Below are 16589 nucleotides of genomic sequence, written 5' to 3'. Positions count from 1 at the left end.
TTACTTAAATCCTGTCCTAAACACTTTAGCAGGAGAATTCAGTGATAATGGAGGATTCTGGGCTCACACCCTGAGACTCAAGATCCAGGAAGGAATGTCAGGGATCACAGCTGTTCCTGCACCCTCAGCACAGGGATCAGAGGGGCTGCTTTGGAAGGGGCTTGTGTTGCTCCTGGACCAAACCTGCTGGCATTTGCAGGAGGTGGGGAATCTGTCTGACTGAGTTTCCCCCCGCAGATGTCCCCGTGGAGAGCCTGAGGCTGCGCTTTGCCCTGCTGCAGTCCCTCAACACCACGCTGGAGACGTTCTTCCTGCCGCTGGTGGAGCTGCGCCAGACCGAGATGTACGGGAACAGCATCGCTGCCTTACTGCAGGAGGCCAAAGGTCAGCTGGGCACTGAGCAGGGGACACTGAGCAGGGGACACTGAGCAGGGGACACTGAGCAGGGGACACCGACCACAGGCCACTTCTCTCTCGGTTTGCTTTTCAAGGAGAGGGGGATTATCCTTGTGACACCACGACCACTGAGTTGTTCCATCTTCTGTGTCTGTGGGTCTTTACCCTCTTGGGAGTATCCAGAAGTCAAAATTCTTTGTTGGTTAACAAGCAGATCAGGTGAAAGGGCAACAGCTTTGCTGTTGTAGCATTAGAAAGATCAAGGAAATACTAAAAGTGCATCAGAGTGTTTTTCATTAGACACCCAAAAACCCCAAGATTTGGGTCATTACATGGCCCAAATTTGTTTTATGAAGAAGAAGATAGAGAATTTACCAGGGGTGTCAGTGTGTGAAAGGAGGTTTTTGTATTGGCCCAGCTGGAAAAAAACCACTCCTGAACCAGTGTGGGGGAGTGAGGAATGTTCAGAGATTTCTCTTCACAGAGATATGAGGTATTAAATATATTTTTGGGGCAGTGTCACAGCCCTATTTTTTTATCATTTCTTGCCTGTAGCTTTGCTGTCAAAACATCTCAGATTGCTGAAAAGTATTTGGCAAAGTGTTCCTATTTACAGAGATTGTGGTGGAGTTGCTGGGATCTATTTATAGAACATTGGAATTGTGTTCATCAGTGCACTTATTCCAGAAAACATGAGGAGCAAATAGGTGGGACTTGGAGAAACCTGGACTATGGAAGGTGTTCCTGGTGGAATTGGATGAGTGGAATCATGGAAACCATTCTGTGATTCTATGAATTTTTTATTTTTTTAAAAAAAATTTTAGATTGGCCATGTCTTACCTACCTAATGAAGGGGAAATTTTTATTCTGCCATTGTCCACCGGAGAATTTCAGGGGTAGATTAACTCTGCTGAAATGTGTTTGTTCCTTCAGGTTTAATCTTTTATGACACAAAAGTCACTGTCATGAACAGAGTGCTCAATGCCACCGTCCAAAGAACTGCTGACCACGCAGCCCCAGAGATCACCCTGGATCCCCTGGAAATCGTGGGAGGTATGGCAAGCTCCTCCCAACAAGTCACCTTGCAACAAGCCAGAGCTGCTTTCCCTTCCCAGCTCAGCTGCTGATTTGTGAGGCTGCAGGTTCATTTTTCCCCTTTGTGTCGGACAGGGGAGATCCGTTCCTCGGAGAATTCCTACTTCTGCCAGGCCGCCCGGCAGCTGGGCTGCGTGCCCTCGTCCCAGCTCTGCGTCAAACTGGCCAGCGGGGGGGACCCCACCTACGCCTTCAACATCCGCTTCACCGGGGAGGAGGTGCACGGCACCAGTGAGTGACCCTGGGACAGGGCTCCAGGGGGTGTGGGGACAGGGACAGCCCGAGTGACATCCCCCAGGAGCAGCCCAGCTCTGCAGCAGGACCCGCCTGGGGTGGGCTTGAAGGAGCAGCACTCCCTTGTGCGTGGAGAGGAATGGGATCCCCCTGGATGGTGGCTGTCTTTGGGCTGGTGGTTCCTCAGTGTTTGCACCGTGGGCTGAGGGGGTTCAGCTTGGCAGAGGTGTTCCATGAGCTGTTGAGGCAGATCCCAAAGAGAAAAGGGATTTCTGCTCTCCAAATCCACGTGGGCTGTGCTGGTCCTTGGTGGAGATCCATGGGGGAATATGGAGCCAGAGAGCCCAGAACACAGCTCCTGTCACCTGTCTGAGGGGTAAAGGAAGTGAGCTGAGCCAGGGCTCCATGGGGCCTTCTCCCAGGGGGAATTCTTGTCTTTTGAAGGGCTGTGGTGGTACTGACAGTGTTTATGAGGAGATAAATGTTATGGCTGTGGCTCAGCAGCTGTGCTGATCCCTGGAGCATCATCTCCATTGTTGTAGGACAGCCCCATCCATCTCCTAATGCAGCACCAAATCCCATTTGCAGGCCAGCTGGTGGAGCAAACATTCCTGCTGTTCTTGGCGTGCTGGAAAGCAAAGCAGCACTTGAGAATTTGGCTGGGAAAAAAGGAATATTTTCATTGTTCTCCCTCTCTCTTTTCCAGGTGGATCTTTCCGTCACTTCCTTTGGCAAGTGTGTAAAGAGCTCCAGAGCTCCTCCCTCTCCCTGCTCCTGCTGTGCCCCAGCTCTGCTGTCAATAAGAACAAGGTGTGAGATCCCAAGGCCAAAAATGAGGGTTTTTTTCTCTTTTTGAACGCTGGGTTTGAACGGGAGTGGGACACATTTGGTCAGAGGTGCAGAGAGAGGCCTCAGATCCATGAAGCCAAGCAGGTCCCACATCCTGGGAGAGCTGGAAGTTGGTGAATCCCATGTTGCACCCCTTGTGTGCAGCAGGTACTTGGAGAAGGAGCCAAGGCAATAAAATAGAGCAGAGTTAAAACTCCTGGGCAGCGTTCAGAGTGAGGGAGGTTCAGTTGTGTCTGTCCCAAACTGGTGAACTTCCATCAATTTTTATTCTGTGGCCTTACTCCAGGAATGTCACCAGAAAGATGTGTCACATTGCCAAGATGCTCCATCCATGCTATTTAGTGTCTTATTTTGTGCAGTAAATGTTCTCTAGAAACAAGATAAAGCTGATGGTCCAAAGAATTCTCAGTAATTCCTTCCTGGGAATATCCTTAGGGTAGGAAACCACTCAGTTCCCTCTGCTAAAAACCAACTGTGCAGCAAACCTGGCTCTGCAAATCCAGGCTCAGAAACATCTTCCAGAACTGAAGGACTTGGATATCAAACTGATGTAACAAGTCCAGAAAATTCTGAGTGTTGGTCAACAGTTGGCAAAATGGGAACCAACTTTCTGGGGTTGATTTGATCGGGAGGGGATGAGGTGACACCAAATCCAGGGACTCCTGCTGTGCTGATCCTTTGGTATCCAGCTGAACACGATCCTTCCTGTTCCAGTCAGGAGCACTTCCACAGGCCTGCTAACACAGCCCCTCAGGCTGTGGGCAGCTGGTCAATCCTGCCCTGTGTGCCCTCTTTTCCCCCCAGGGGAAGTACATCCTGACCCCCAGCCCCATCACCTACGCCGAGGAGCAGCTGTTCCATTTCTTCGGGCAGCTCCTGGGCATCGCCATCCGAGCCGATGTTCCTCTGCCCCTGGACCTCCTGCCCTCCTTCTGGAAGACCCTGGTGGGAGAGCCCCTGGATCCTGACCTGGATCTGCAGGAAGCTGACATCCTCACCTACAACTACGTCAAAAAATTTGAAAATGTAGGTCCCTTTTCCCTCTTCCCTGCTTTTCCTCAGGATTCCCCCACGGCACATTGCTGCCTGACCTCGCTGGTGGCTGCCAGGTGGTTTTCATGGAAGCAGGGTTGGAGATGAGTTGATTCCTCTTGGCTGCAGGATTTTACATCCTGTTGCCTTGGAGAAGTTTCCCACTCTCCCCTGCTGCCGGGCACGGTGGAATTCCGGCTTCTGAAATATTCACTGGAATTGCTAAGGCAGACCAGAATCCCCACAGCAGGGTTTTGGTGTTGGAGTGAGTCCCTGTTGTTGTGGGGACACCTGTGAGGAGGCAGTGCCACGCTGGTGACCAGGTCCTTGTCCTTGTTCCACGACAGATCAGTGACGAGACGGAGCTGGAAGCTCTGTGTGCCGAAATCGCCTCCCAGCACCTGGCAACAGAGAGCCCTGACTGCCCCAACAAACCCTGCTGCAAATTCACCTACCTGAGCCTCACTGGGGAGGAGGTGGAGCTGTGTCCCAGGGGCAGGCACATCCCTGTGGGGTAAGGAGCAGCCTTCCAGGCAGGGTGTGGCACAGAATATCTCTGGAATCGTTCTCCAAGCACGGCCTCTCCAGAGGTGCTTTTGTAGCAAGTTGGAATGATCTGGGAAAGCTTTGCTTGGTGAGAAGTTGGCAGAACTTGGGATCACTGTTTGGCTCTGTAAGAGACAGAGGAACAGCTGGTCCCAGTTGTGAGGGATGGGCAGGTGGGAGGAGAAAGCAGAGGACAGCAGAATTAACTGGGAAGCATCAGAATGCAAAGTGTGTGTTGCTAACTCTGGATTATTCCAGATCAGGATCTCTCCATGTGAAACACGGGGTGGGGCACGAGGGCTCTCCCAGGTGTTCCTCCCTCATCCCAGATCTCTGGCCCTGTTGCAGGTGGGAGAACAAGGACGTGTACGCGGCCGCCATCCGGAGCCTGCGGATGCGGGAGCTGCAGACCCCGGAGTGCATGACAGCAGTGAGGGCAGGGCTGGGCTCCATCATCCCCCTGCAGCTCCTCACCACACTCACCCCCCTGGAGATGGAGCTGAGGACCTGTGGCCTTCCCTACATCAACCTGGAATTCCTCAAGGTGCTTTGGCCACGCTCCTGTGGGACACAGAGAGGGGGATCCTCCCATGGGAAGGGGGGAGAGGGGAGAATCCTCTGCTTCTGGTACAGCCAGGACATCTTCGGGACACTTTGGACACTGCCTTGGCCCCCAGGGAAGTTTATTAAGATTTCACTGGATTCAGGAAATAACAGGGTGGGGCTTGTGCAGAGAGAAGAGTTTGAGCTTCCTTTATTTAGAAGTGTAGTGGGGAAGATTGCTGAGGGGAGGGGACAGAACAGCAGTGGACGTGTGTCCCTGTCCCCTCAGGCACACACCATGTACCAGGTGGGACTGATGGAGACCGACCAGCACATCGAGTTCTTCTGGAGCGCCCTGGAGATGTTCACGCAGGAGGAGCTCTGCAAGTTCATCAAGTTTGCCTGTAACCAGGAGAGGATCCCCTTCACCTGCCCCTGCAAGGACGGCGGCCCCGACACCGCCCACGTCCCCCCCTATCCCATGAAAATCGCCCCCCCCGACGGCGCCGCAGGTACGGAACGGCCGCTTCCCGAGGGAAAGGAGCTGGTTCTGCTCCCAGCTCTGTCCCAGCCTCAGCCCCCCTCTCACTGGGATTTAATGAACACTGACACAGAGGGACAGGGGGTTATGAGAGGAAATAAGGAGAGAATTGGGGTTTAAATGATGTCAAAATGAAATTTCACATAAAACTTGAATTGCATCCAGTGGAAGGCTCCCTGCCCATGGTGGGAGAGTGGAACTGGATGAGCTGTAAGATCCCTTCCAACCCAGACTGTTGTGGGATTCCACAATTAAAACTTAGCCCTGCACAGATGCAGAGAGATATTTGCTATTTGTCTAAAATGCTTTTAAATCATTAAACTATTGGAAAAATATTGTCATGAGGCCAATATTTCCGATTGAAAAGACCCCCAAGAGGCAGGGATTGGATTCTGGGTCCCCTCAGGAAGGGAAGCGTTGGGTTGAGTTTTATCCCCTGGCTGTCACGCAGGTTCCCCGGATTCCCGGTACATCCGAGTGGAGACGTGCATGTTCATGATCAAGCTGCCGCAGTATTCCTCGCTGGACATCATGCTGGAAAAGCTCCGTTACGCCATCCACTACCGGGAGGATCCGCTCAGCGGCTGAGCAGGAGCAGGGAACGCCTGGAGGTGACTCCGTGACTCTGCCCAGTGGAACCCCTTCAGTTCCCATCCAGCGCCTCCCGTGGGATGAGCTGGGGGTTAATTTATTTCCCGAACCTTCCTTCCTGTTACAGTAATTCCCGGAAGACGACTTCCATTTTGTATTCGTAGACTTTGTGGTGGACTGGTTCTTTTTGCTGCCTTGTTTGTGGATTATTTGTAGGATAGTTTAGTAAAGACCGGTTTGTGTACAATTTAATTTGGGGAAAAAAAAAACCTTTCCACCTGTACATTTCTAATTTTGTAATCCACAACGGTCTGCCCCGTGCAAACACCGCTGGCAGGGAGGGCATTCCGAGGCCGGGAGCCCTTGGTGGGGGAAGGCTCATGGATCGCTCTCCCCCGAGAGGTTTTTGAGTACAAAAATGCCAATTTTGGGTGTGGGGAGGGAATCACTGCGTGGGCAGGAGCAGAGCACAGGTGGAATTTGTGGCACTTGCTTGAGATCTGAAGCAGGAATTTTGCTGCCAAACTGCTTTTCCACCTTTCCACCACTTTTCCTTGAAATTTTTTTAAACTCTGACCAAGCACACAGGGGCTGCCACAGGGAACTGGGGGGTTCAGCTCAACACTTTTGGGAAAATTTCCAAAAGAACAGTGAAAGGGCTGTGAGTCCATTGGGTTCCTGCCCTAGATGTTCTTGAATGTCTGCTTTGCTTAGCAACAAAATAATTTATTGTAATTAAAACATGAGCAGAACAAAACGGCTTCTCTCCAAAGGGTGTAAGATACCACAATCCATCCCGAAAATCCGGGACTTTATCCCATTTCCCAGTGAGCTCTCAGAACAACCAGGGGGTGCTCAAACACCTGGAACTCGTTTTTGTACTCAAAAATCTTTGATCCAAGAGCAAATTATCCTAAAAACCTCTGACACCTGGCAGGAGGAGGAAGTCACCCGTTGGAAGATAAAGTTCCTGTTTTGTGTGGAAAGCCGGGAGCCGACTGCCGAGCAGGAACAGCTCCACGTTTCCCTGGTGTTCTGTGGAATGTTCTGGGTGGTTCAGAGCGGCCCCTCCACAGGTGTCTCATCCCTCACCAGGATTTCTGGGACATTCCAGCTTTGCTGATCCCTTGGATCCTGAGTTCTGAGGAAGAGACCATCCCAGAATCCGTCGGTGCTGCCCGGGAGGTGACCGAACCTTCAGCTCAGTGTCCCGTGGAGCAGCTCCCGGGAATCCCAGATGTATTTATTGTACATTATTGTGAATAGTGGGAATGCTGAGTGCGTGGGATGCGGGAGAGGCGGTGTGAGTCTGGGATGGGTGTCCTTGTTCCCGGATGAGTGAGTGGGAATGGGAATGTGTGTGCAGCAGTCGTAGGTAGTCGTCGGCATCCGGAGTCTCCCAACCCCGTGGTTAGGAAGCTGTTACCCTCCCCGTGCATATTGCCCTGTCCAGGGAACAGATCCGTGTAGGAAGAATATTTACTCTCCAATCTCGTCCATTTCCTGGTAGAAGCGTTTATGTAGCCCAGAAACCACTCGGAGCAAGCGGGAACACCTGGAGTTTACAAAGACCGAGGGGAAACGAAGCCGAAGGGGCGGCTGGGAGCCGGTTTGTTCCCGTCGGGACGCGCGTTCCCAGACTGGAGACGTGGGCAACGCCGGCTGGATTCCACGGCAGAGCTGTGGCCCCGGCCTGGGCTCTCTCTGGGCTCCAGCCCCAAAACTCCGCGGGGCCATCCCGGAGGGCTCCGTGTGCCAGCGGTTCCCAAGGCTCCAGTTCCAGCTGTGAGTAAGAAACTGCTGCTACTGTGCGTGCGCTCCTTTGGGCAGCGCATCCGAGTGGAGCGCACCTGCACCCGGCCCCGGGCGCGCGCTGGAACGTTACTTGATCCGTATTTATTACAGTTAATTATTTATGATTACAAATAACGAACTTCTCGTCGCTGCCGTTTGCACCTGGGGGTGTAAATGAAGCTTCTTCTACAGGACAAATGTCGCACCGATAACCAACTTCCATCGACTTTGGTTTGTTCTGGAGAACAGGATGAGCCCCCACAAGAGGAATTGTGGGAGTTTTTTGGGGTTTTTTTGTTTTTTTTTTTATTTTAATTCCATGCTCCTGGGAAGGAAGTGCTGCAGCACCTCAGCTGTGGCTCAAATGGCCTTTTAATTAAAGCTTTTCTAATCATCCTTAATTCCTCGTGCTTTAAATGAACTTGACATTGTCTGTACTAGGCTTGTTTGTCGAAGCAAAGATTGGTTTGTGATGATTATTATTATTTTTTTTAATATATATTCATTCAGAATGTAAAATTATACTAAACAATGGAAAAACTCTGGAGCTGGGTATTAGTTCTAGCTTGGTGTGTGTCCATCTCGGTTCCATACACGGCATTAACCTGTAAGTGCTCTTGGCCATCGAGTGTACACCTGCATAAAGGAGATTCTTAACATCCCTGGAGGTGTTTGTGTCCTTCTTTGGGGCTGCAGGGAATGGGATCTGCTGCTGGAGCTGCCTGAGCCGGGGGAGGAGAAGGGGGAGAAAGGGAGCTGCAGCTTCTCTCTTGAAATCCCATTTTTCTGGGTTGTTTTTGTGTACTTGGAACAAAACTTAAGGATTTTGTACCAGAGGGAAGCTGAGGTTGTTCCTCTGGGATTTCCCTCGTGCCTGAGGCACAGCACAGGCTCTGCCACCTCAGTCATTAATTATTTGTCATATTTAATGATTTGTGACCCATGGCACGCCGTTATCCATCCCAAACCTCAGGGACCAGCTCCCATTCCCTGAGCTTCCCACAGCCCCAGGAATGGGAAGAACAGAGGTTTGGTGTCCCCCTGTTTTTAAATACCTTTCTTCTTTTCATGTCTAAATAAACACATTTGGTGGGAGCGTCTGTAAAATGTCTTTATTTTAGGAGGAAGTTCCTCCAGCCACGGTTGGGCTCTGGCTGTTCCAGTGGGATGGAGCTGGCACCTGAGACAAGGCCTGGGTAACGACCCTGCCCCAGGAGCGGCCAATTAGCCCTGCCAGTGCCATCTGCTGCACCTCCTTAATGAGGCTGATGCTCACAGGGCTACCCAGGACCTGCTCCACTTCCCAAAATCCCAGAGATTCCAACAGTAACAGAAGCCGGGGCAGGGAATAACGGCAGGGAATGGATCCTCCCAAGGTGGGGAGCCAGGGGCTGTGGCCCCGTGTCACCCCAGGGGACAGAGGCCACTGCACAACTGTTTGGGACAGCATCAATTTTATTCCAAGGAACTTGAAAAGCTTTTAACTTGAAAATGCAGCACTGAGGAGCCTTGGAGCCCCAACCCTCACCCTGCTGTGTGGGGGACAGGTCTGGAGCACCGGCTGTGCCAGAACATTCCAGGCCAGGACCCACCCAGAGCTCAGGGTGGCACAAATCCCATCACAGAGCAGCACAAGGAGCCCACACGGACACAGAACTCAGGTGGGGCCCAAGGTGAGACTCAATTTGATGCCTTGGGGGTGGTGCTTGAGGCCATCAGAAACATAAAAACCTGAACTTTGCTCTCACAGATTAAAAAGAGAGATTTAGAAAATGGTCACTGCCTAAAAACTGAAGCTCAATGTCAGAATTTGCTTGCGCTTGGACCGACGAGTCCGGCAGGGCCTGGGAACAGGGCCGGGCGCTCCACGTTTTCCAGGGGCTCACTCCTCCGGGTGTCCGGCTGCTGGGCCCTGCGCTTTTGCCTTAGGGGAGGGGGAAAAGAAAAATGCTGTTTTCCAATACGAGTTCATAAGGGAGGGCTGTGAAAAGCAGCTCCTTGTCCCGCCAAAAGCAGCAGGAGCTGCCCCTGCAGCCTCACCTTGGAGCTCCGGCGCCGGAGGCCGCTGCTCCCGCCTGCCAGCCCCAGGCTTCTTCCTCCCGCGGCGCCGGAGCTGCAGGACAGGGACAGGGACACCTTCAGAGGAGGCAAAGCCACCCGTGCTGGATAAACACAGGGCAACACAGCAGGGAGCCTCTGCCTCCTTGTGCCTCCTCTGACCCCGGCCCAGACAGAACCAGCTCCTGTTCAGAGCCCAGGTGAGAGCAGAGCACTCCCATGGACAGGTAATGAGGCCTTATCCTAAGTTTTATCCCAGTGACCAGTGGGTCTGTTCTATTTCGAGGTAAAAACCTAAATTTGTTGTTTAAAACTCAGATAAACACCAGCCAAATCCAACTGGGTGAATCTGAAAGCCTTTGAAAACCCTTTCAGCTGCAGGAAAAGCCAAGGGGATCCAGATTTGCACTGTAAGAAGTGGAATGGACCAGAAGACAAAGGTGTTACCTTGGATGGGCTGGAGCAGCTCTGGAGGAGCTGGAAGTGAAGGTTTCTGCCTGGAAGTGCTGAGCAGGTCTTGCCCGGGCTGCTGTCCCAGAGTCACCTCTGTCCTTCGGTGTCCCCTCGCTGCCATTCCCCCTCCCGGGCTTCCCCCGCGCGGCCGGAGCGTCCCCGGCTCTCCCTGGAGGGGACAACGCCGCGTTCCCGGCCTTGGCCACCTCCGTCCTCAGCCTGCTCCCTGCAGCAGGGCACAGCCCCAGCTTCCCAAAGCCTTCTGCATGCCAAGGAGCCACATCTCCTGCAGGGACAGCACGTGGAGCTCAACAGCAACTTCAGCACCAGGAACAACCCCTGTCCATCCCCAGGGACACAGTTCCAGTGATTTAATCCTCCCTCCCTAACCCCAGAGCAAGAGCACAGGATGGGAGATTTTTGAGATGCAGCAGGGTAAGAGCGTGGCCTCAGTGCAAGCACAGGGGAGCTCAGGCTGTGCTCTGCCCACACCTTGGTGCCGGATCCGCCGCCGAGCCGGCTCCGGCGATTCCCATCCGTCCCCGTGGGGCTGAGGAGCCGGCAGCTCCCGAGCTGGAATGTCACCTGTGGGGCTGGCAGGGCGCAGGTCGCAGTGGTGCTGCAGCAGAACACACAGTGCTGGTCAAGTGAGGCTCACTCGGGTGAAAATTCCTGGGGAAACACTGGAGCAGCAGCGCTTGGGGACATCAAGGTGAGTAGGGAATTGTTACTATGGAATCCCAGCATGGTTTAGGTGGAGAGCAGTCCTAAAGCTCATCCAGTTACATCCCCCTGTCATGTTGGACTGGAGCAATCTGGGCTACTGGAAGGGTCCCTGGCCATGGCCGGGGGTGGGATGGGCTTCAACGTCCCAACCCAAACCATTCTGGGATTCCAGGATAAGCTCTGAGCTCATTCCCAGAACACTGATTTTGCTGTCCCCCAGGACAGGAGAGGCCAACCCAACGCCAGCTTCAGCAGTTTGTTGGAGTAAGAACGTGAATGAACCATGACACAGAGAATGGGTGAGCTCAGCATTCTCCCATCTTGTCTGTAACAGCAGCAGATCCCACGGGACTCTTCCCTGGGCACAGCACTCCCAGGGCTTCCCCTCCCACCCAGTTTTACCCTTGTGCTCCTTTCTCCCCTCAGCTGACTCACCCAGGGCTCAACTTCATTTTCTGCATGACTCAAACATTCTGATTGTGCAACTGCAGGCCCTTTTGTTTAGTTTCATGACAAGAGCTTTCAAATTAATCCAGTACTTTTCAGGAGGAGCCTCAGTGTGGCACAACCCTTCACAGAGATCCCAGGGCTTTGTGTGGACATTTCCCTGAACTCCTGAAATGTGCCACACCATGGGATGAGGCCCAACAGATCCTGTCCTGTTCAGTACCTGGTGATGAAAGAGAATCTCCTCTTCCAGCTGGATGCCACAGAATTCACAGGGAATCATGAGGTCTCCTTCTGCCTGGACAGCTTGGGGCTGGGATGAAGGGACACTCCTGTGGCTGTTGGACCTCCCAGCTCGCAGACCACCGTACTCCCATGGAACTGGAGAAGAACTTCTCTTACTGAACGAGGCAAAGGCACTTGCTGGGTTACACCCTGTCTGTTACACAAACAACACAGAAAAATCACCTGACGAGCCAGGTGGGCACGAAAACCATTTTCCTTGGCAAAGACCCAAATCCCAGAGTTCTCCCAATGTCATCCACACCCTTTTCAGTGACAGCCACAGAAAAGCCTTCACTGCAAACCCCAAGACACAGGGAAGTCCCAGACCTGGTGAAGGATCAGATCTTCAGCAGGACACAGCTCCTCGCAGAACTCGCAGGGCAACATGATCATCTCCTCACCTGCAAGAGAAGGAAGGATTAAGTGTTACATCCTCTGTGGAGCCTGGTGAAAACACCTCCTGCTGCATCATTAAACCCTTTGGTGCCATTTCTCCTCTCAGAACAAGCTGCACTCCAGGTTTCCCCCAGATCCTCCTTCCCACCATTTTTACTTCCACGAGCACCTTGTTCCCCCCCTGGGCTCCCACCATACACCAAGGTCAGAGACCCACTACTTTTAATAAGCTTTTATTTCTTCACTTGCTGCTTTGCTTTAGGAGCCTCAAAATCACTGATTTTGACCTTTTAAAAAACTTACATAATCTTTAACATTCCCAATACAATTTTTCCTTTTCCCTTCCCCTCAAATTTAAGGATAAATCCCACCACAACAGTGTTTATACCTATTTTGCTGTGGTTTGATGTGCCAAAGGACTCTGGAGAGTCACAGGAGATGATGTTGGACAGGTCTGTTCCATCACCATGGGCAGATTGTCCAGGCTCTTTGGTGTAGTCGTATTCCCAGAAATCCCTGGGATCATCAGCTGCAGTATTATGGTGAGGATTATTCTCACTTTGCAGGCTGAGAGCCAACACATAGTCCAGGTCACCATCCCAGTCCTCAGGAAGTTGGGAATGGAGGACTTCAGGTCTCTCTAGCTCATCCCCTTCAAAAGAGAAATACTGTAAATTTGGGAGAACATCAAATGGGCCCTCTGGACATCAGACTCAGCCCCAGGGTTCCACATGTGGACTCTCCTGGAGTTCAGAGGTGCCAAGAGCACCTCTACCAAATCCAGGAGGATGGAGAAAAATCATGGCCCAAAATACAGGCAGCAAACAACTCCAGTTTCATTTTCAAGCCAGATACTTTGAGACAAAAAAAAAAGGAAGTAACTGGACTTTTATGCCAGGCACCTCAGCATTCCTGGCTTACACCTCATCCCATGGGTAAACATTCCCAGCCTCTGGAACATTCACTATCCTGTATCTTCACAGAAAGGAATCAAAAAACCTCACACCTGGACCAGCTGCAAAACGAGCAGCCAGTTCTTCTTTCTTTGTCCACTTTTTCTCACTTGTGATTTCTTCAAAAAAGATTTTGGTTTGTGCTGTTCCCTTAAGGTTCTCATCCTTAGGGGTTCTGTCCCTTAAGATTCTGTCTTTAAGGGTTCTGACCCTGGAGCTGTATCCCTTAAGGGTTCTGGCCCTGGGATTTTGTCCTTTAAGGATTCTGTCCCTGGGGTTTTGTCCCTTAAGAGTTCTGACCCTGGAGCTGTGTCTCCTAAGGGTTCTGTCTGTGTGCTTCTGTCCCTGGAGCTGAGTCCCAGAGCAGCTCTAAATCTCCTTTCCCCCCTCTCTGTCTCTTCCCAAGCCCACCCCCAGTACCTGCTCCCTGCCGGCTCCTCACGCCTCCATCCTCATTCCCGAATCCCGGAGCTGTCCCGCTGCCCTTGTCCACCTTCTCCTCCGTCCCACAGAGCCGGGGATGCTCCTTGAGCTCCCTGACCAGGACGTTGCGGCCGCAGCGCCCGCAGGGCTCGGTCCTGGCCCCGCAGTAGAGCTCGTGCTCCTGGAGCTTGTTGAAGGCCAGCTGGATGTCACAGAACTGGCAGAGCACGGGGCGCAGCGGGCACGAGGACGCCTGGGAAAACACACAGGGTTACTCTTCCCGTGTGGAACGCTGAGCTTGCTCAGCTTTGGAGCTCTCTGTTGTGTCCTCAGCCACATCCAAAGGAATAACCTGGAGTAAGCCACAACGTGGGAAGGCAACAATGACGTGGTGGAGTCGGCAGCTGAAGCTCCTCACTCAGGACGTGATTTTAAATCTCATTTGGGTTTTAGATACAACCCAAAATCCACTTGCATTCCATGAGCACAGCTGAAATCCACACTGGTTTTTAGGGAACGGGCTTACAGCTCATTCACTGCTCACCAAGAGCTGCTTGGACACGCTCTGTACCCCGCACTGAACAATGTGTGAGGTGCCCTTCAAAAGGGGTTAAAAATAGATAAAATACGTAATATCTGCAGATGCTGCATTGATAAACAACCTGCACTAATAAAACATCACCGTTTGCTTTACAATCCAAAAGCACCACGCACACACAGACAGGATTAGCTGCTCCCAGGGTTTAGAACTGGACAGATTTCCAAAGAAAATCCTTCTTCCCTCAGCGATCAGCAGGCTGAGGTGGCAGTTCCAGAGCTGTCTCTAAAGGAGCCCACAGGAAGGGAAGGGATGACATTTATAACAAGATTGTCTGTGACAGCAGCCAACTGGATTCAGAACTCAGAAAATCCCACTCTGGCCTATTTTAGTTTATTTTACAGGCTATTTTTAAAGTCTGTTTGGACAGATTGAGTTATTAAAAGTCACATAGTGGCTCCAGCAGAAACATGAAACAGTAAAGGAATGCAAAAAGAGTCAAGACAATCATATTTTAGATAGCTATTTTACAACTGACAAGGACAAAAAAAAATCACCAATTTTCACAGATACCCCTTTGATAAGAAGCCCTGAGTGGCCCCAGGACTTTAAGGCAGTTTCCAATCCCTTCTCCCAGGGGGTGTGAGTTCAGGAAGCATCACTCAACAAAAGGATGCACAAGCCCCAGGCTGGAATCCAGGTGTTGCCTGACAGAAAGGCTCTGGAATCAGTGCAGCACCACAGCATCCCCCAAGGGTTCAATACCATAAAATCCACCAACCTCGTGATCCTTCAGGAGGCTGTTTTCCATCTTCATCCTACACTTGCAGGTGACCTACAGCAAACAGAGCTCGTTAGATTAATCACCACAGAAATGAGCGGTTTCAGAGCAGAGATGTCTCTCACCTGCACGTGCTCAGACTCAATGTGGTTCTTCATCTCAGACTTTGGGATGGAGTCGCTGCAGTAGGGGCATATTTCAATGTTTCTTCTACAGTGGATTTCGTGGATGATAAAATTGACTGCAGGAATATCCTTTTTGCTGTGAGAAAGTCGCTGAGGTTACCGAGAAGAAACTGACACCGACAACAAATCCAAGCAGTTGTTCGCAACAAAAAAATAATGCTAAGAAAGATTTCAGTGAATTCATGGTTTAAAGTGAGTAGAGAAAGGACCAGCCAGGCCTCAAGGTTCCAGCACAGGTGGATATTAATGTATTTAACACGCAAAAGTCCCATTGCATTAAGATAAAATCCAGGTGGATTTATTTCCTTACGTGAAAAGCAAATCTTGCAGCACAAACAAGTTATTGCCAGGTTTCAAGTTAATAAATTAGTCTGAGAAGATAAAAGTTTCCCCCTGAAAATAACTTGGCTCTGAGAGGTCAAACAAACAGTGCTTTGGAAAGCAGTCAAACCCATATTTTTCATACCTGACAGATCCTGTTCCAGGATAATGGAACCATGGAATGGTTTGGGTGAGAAGGGACCTTAAAGCTCACAGGGCCACCTTCCACAGCAGTAACAACACTGCTCCAACTCACCTCATTTCTAAGATGCTCATTTTCTGTCTTGAAACCAAACACAATAGGAACTGAGGAACCTGGAGCTCAGTCCTTACTCCTGCCTCAAACAGGCAGCATCATTTCTACATGGACCATGCCCTTTCCAAGAAATCCACCTTGAAAACACCTACATTAATTTATAACCTTTTGTTTGCTAAACCCACAGCTGTTCAGCTCTCTCCCCTGCCAGATCCCAGCCAGCCAAAAGCCTGGCAAAGCAACAAAGCCCAACAGCAGAGACTGAACTGCGCAGCCCAAACAAAGCAGGCTGATGTTGCAAGAAGCTGTCTGGATTCTGACGTCTCTTGGGGAAAAACAACTACAAAAAAAAGTTAATTTTAGCTGCTTGTATTCGAGAGAAAATTTGTGACTCCTTACCGGCCACTGGATTACCAACGCTGGGGCTCTGCAGAGAGGTGTAATCAAAGAGAAAAACTTCCGCAACAACACTGCCTACCGCTCCTATTTTTATATTTCTGCTCCTGAGCCACGGAACAGCTGAAGAAAAACTTGGAATCGTGTACTTTGTGCGGATCTCACTGAAAACCGGGCCTGGCTTTTGATCCGATTTCGGTTTCTGTTTAGTCCCCTACTAAGAAGGGAAATCTGACGCACAAACGCTTACAGAAAGGCCGTCCGGTCGTCTCCGGTATTTCACAGCATCCCAAGGAGCTGTGCCCCGATGTACCGGCCGGGTGGGCTCGGACACACCGAGTCCGGCCCTCAGCGACCCCGGCCCTCAGCGACCCCGGCCCTCAGCGACCCCTGGCCCCGGCCCGGCCCTCACCGGCCCCGGCCCGGCCTTACCAGTTGCCGCAGAGCCGGGACTCGGCCGCGGGCACGGCGGCGATGGCCATGGCTCCGTGCAGTGCCGGGCCCGCTTCCCTCACAGCCCCGAGCTCCGGGCCCGGCGGGAGCAGCGCCGGGAGGCACCGGAGAACGCGCGGCCCTGCGGGGATGGGTGGGGGGGGTGCCGGTGCGGGCTCCCCCGGCCTGGCGAGGCTCGGTTGAGGGTGCCGGGTGGCGATCTGCGGTGCGGCGGCCCGGCTGGGTGGCGGTGTCGCGGGTCAGCTGAGGTCGGTGGCGGTGTCGCTGCGCTGCCCGCCGTGTCCCGCTGCCCGCGCC

The 16589-nt window shown here is 52.0% G+C and overlaps 2 protein-coding genes across 8 annotated transcripts in view; one reads left to right on the top strand and one right to left on the bottom strand.

Moving 5' to 3' along the window:
- The window catches only part of HECTD4 (HECT domain E3 ubiquitin protein ligase 4), a 64820-nt gene extending 56537 nt beyond the window's left edge, over nucleotides 1-8283 (top strand). For all 5 annotated transcript variants that reach the window (XM_058851255.1, XM_058851252.1, XM_058851254.1 and 2 more), the window contains 9 exons: nucleotides 238-384; nucleotides 1330-1449; nucleotides 1567-1722; nucleotides 2432-2535; nucleotides 3379-3600; nucleotides 3954-4120; nucleotides 4501-4696; nucleotides 4985-5207; nucleotides 5688-8283. In XM_058851255.1, the coding sequence (XP_058707238.1) occupies nucleotides 238-384; nucleotides 1330-1449; nucleotides 1567-1722; nucleotides 2432-2535; nucleotides 3379-3600; nucleotides 3954-4120; nucleotides 4501-4696; nucleotides 4985-5207; nucleotides 5688-5824 (1472 nt within the window). In that variant the 3' untranslated portion in view covers nucleotides 5825-8283. The remainder of the gene's footprint in view (nucleotides 1-237; nucleotides 385-1329; nucleotides 1450-1566; nucleotides 1723-2431; nucleotides 2536-3378; nucleotides 3601-3953; nucleotides 4121-4500; nucleotides 4697-4984; nucleotides 5208-5687) is intronic.
- A 496-nt stretch (nucleotides 8284-8779) lies between these two features.
- On the bottom strand, nucleotides 8780-16586 carry TRAFD1 (TRAF-type zinc finger domain containing 1). 3 transcript variants are annotated; one of them, XM_058851260.1, is made up of 11 exons: nucleotides 16272-16586; nucleotides 14807-14942; nucleotides 14682-14735; nucleotides 13360-13615; nucleotides 12375-12638; nucleotides 11918-11991; nucleotides 11529-11744; nucleotides 10625-10751; nucleotides 10127-10418; nucleotides 9662-9734; nucleotides 8780-9545 (listed from the first exon to the last, which is right to left on the bottom strand). In XM_058851260.1, the coding sequence occupies exons 1-11, from the start codon at nucleotides 16319-16321 to the stop codon at nucleotides 9504-9506; spliced, it is 1584 nt and encodes a 527-aa protein (XP_058707243.1). In that variant the 5' UTR covers nucleotides 16322-16586; the 3' UTR covers nucleotides 8780-9503. The 3 variants fall into 3 exon arrangements, with proteins under 3 accessions (XP_058707243.1, XP_058707244.1, XP_058707245.1); XM_058851261.1 differs by lacking the exon at nucleotides 16272-16586 and adding an exon at nucleotides 15843-16248 and having other exon boundaries at nucleotides 8782-9545; XM_058851262.1 differs by lacking the exon at nucleotides 16272-16586 and adding an exon at nucleotides 16090-16248 and having other exon boundaries at nucleotides 8782-9545.
- Nucleotides 16587-16589: the final 3 nt, after the last annotated feature.

Source organism: Poecile atricapillus, chromosome 16 (genome assembly GCF_030490865.1).
Source record: "Poecile atricapillus isolate bPoeAtr1 chromosome 16, bPoeAtr1.hap1, whole genome shotgun sequence".
Classification (NCBI taxonomy): Eukaryota; Metazoa; Chordata; class Aves; order Passeriformes; family Paridae; genus Poecile; species Poecile atricapillus.
Note: the sequence above shows the minus strand (reverse complement) of the source record. Positions and strands in the feature narration are given on the sequence as shown.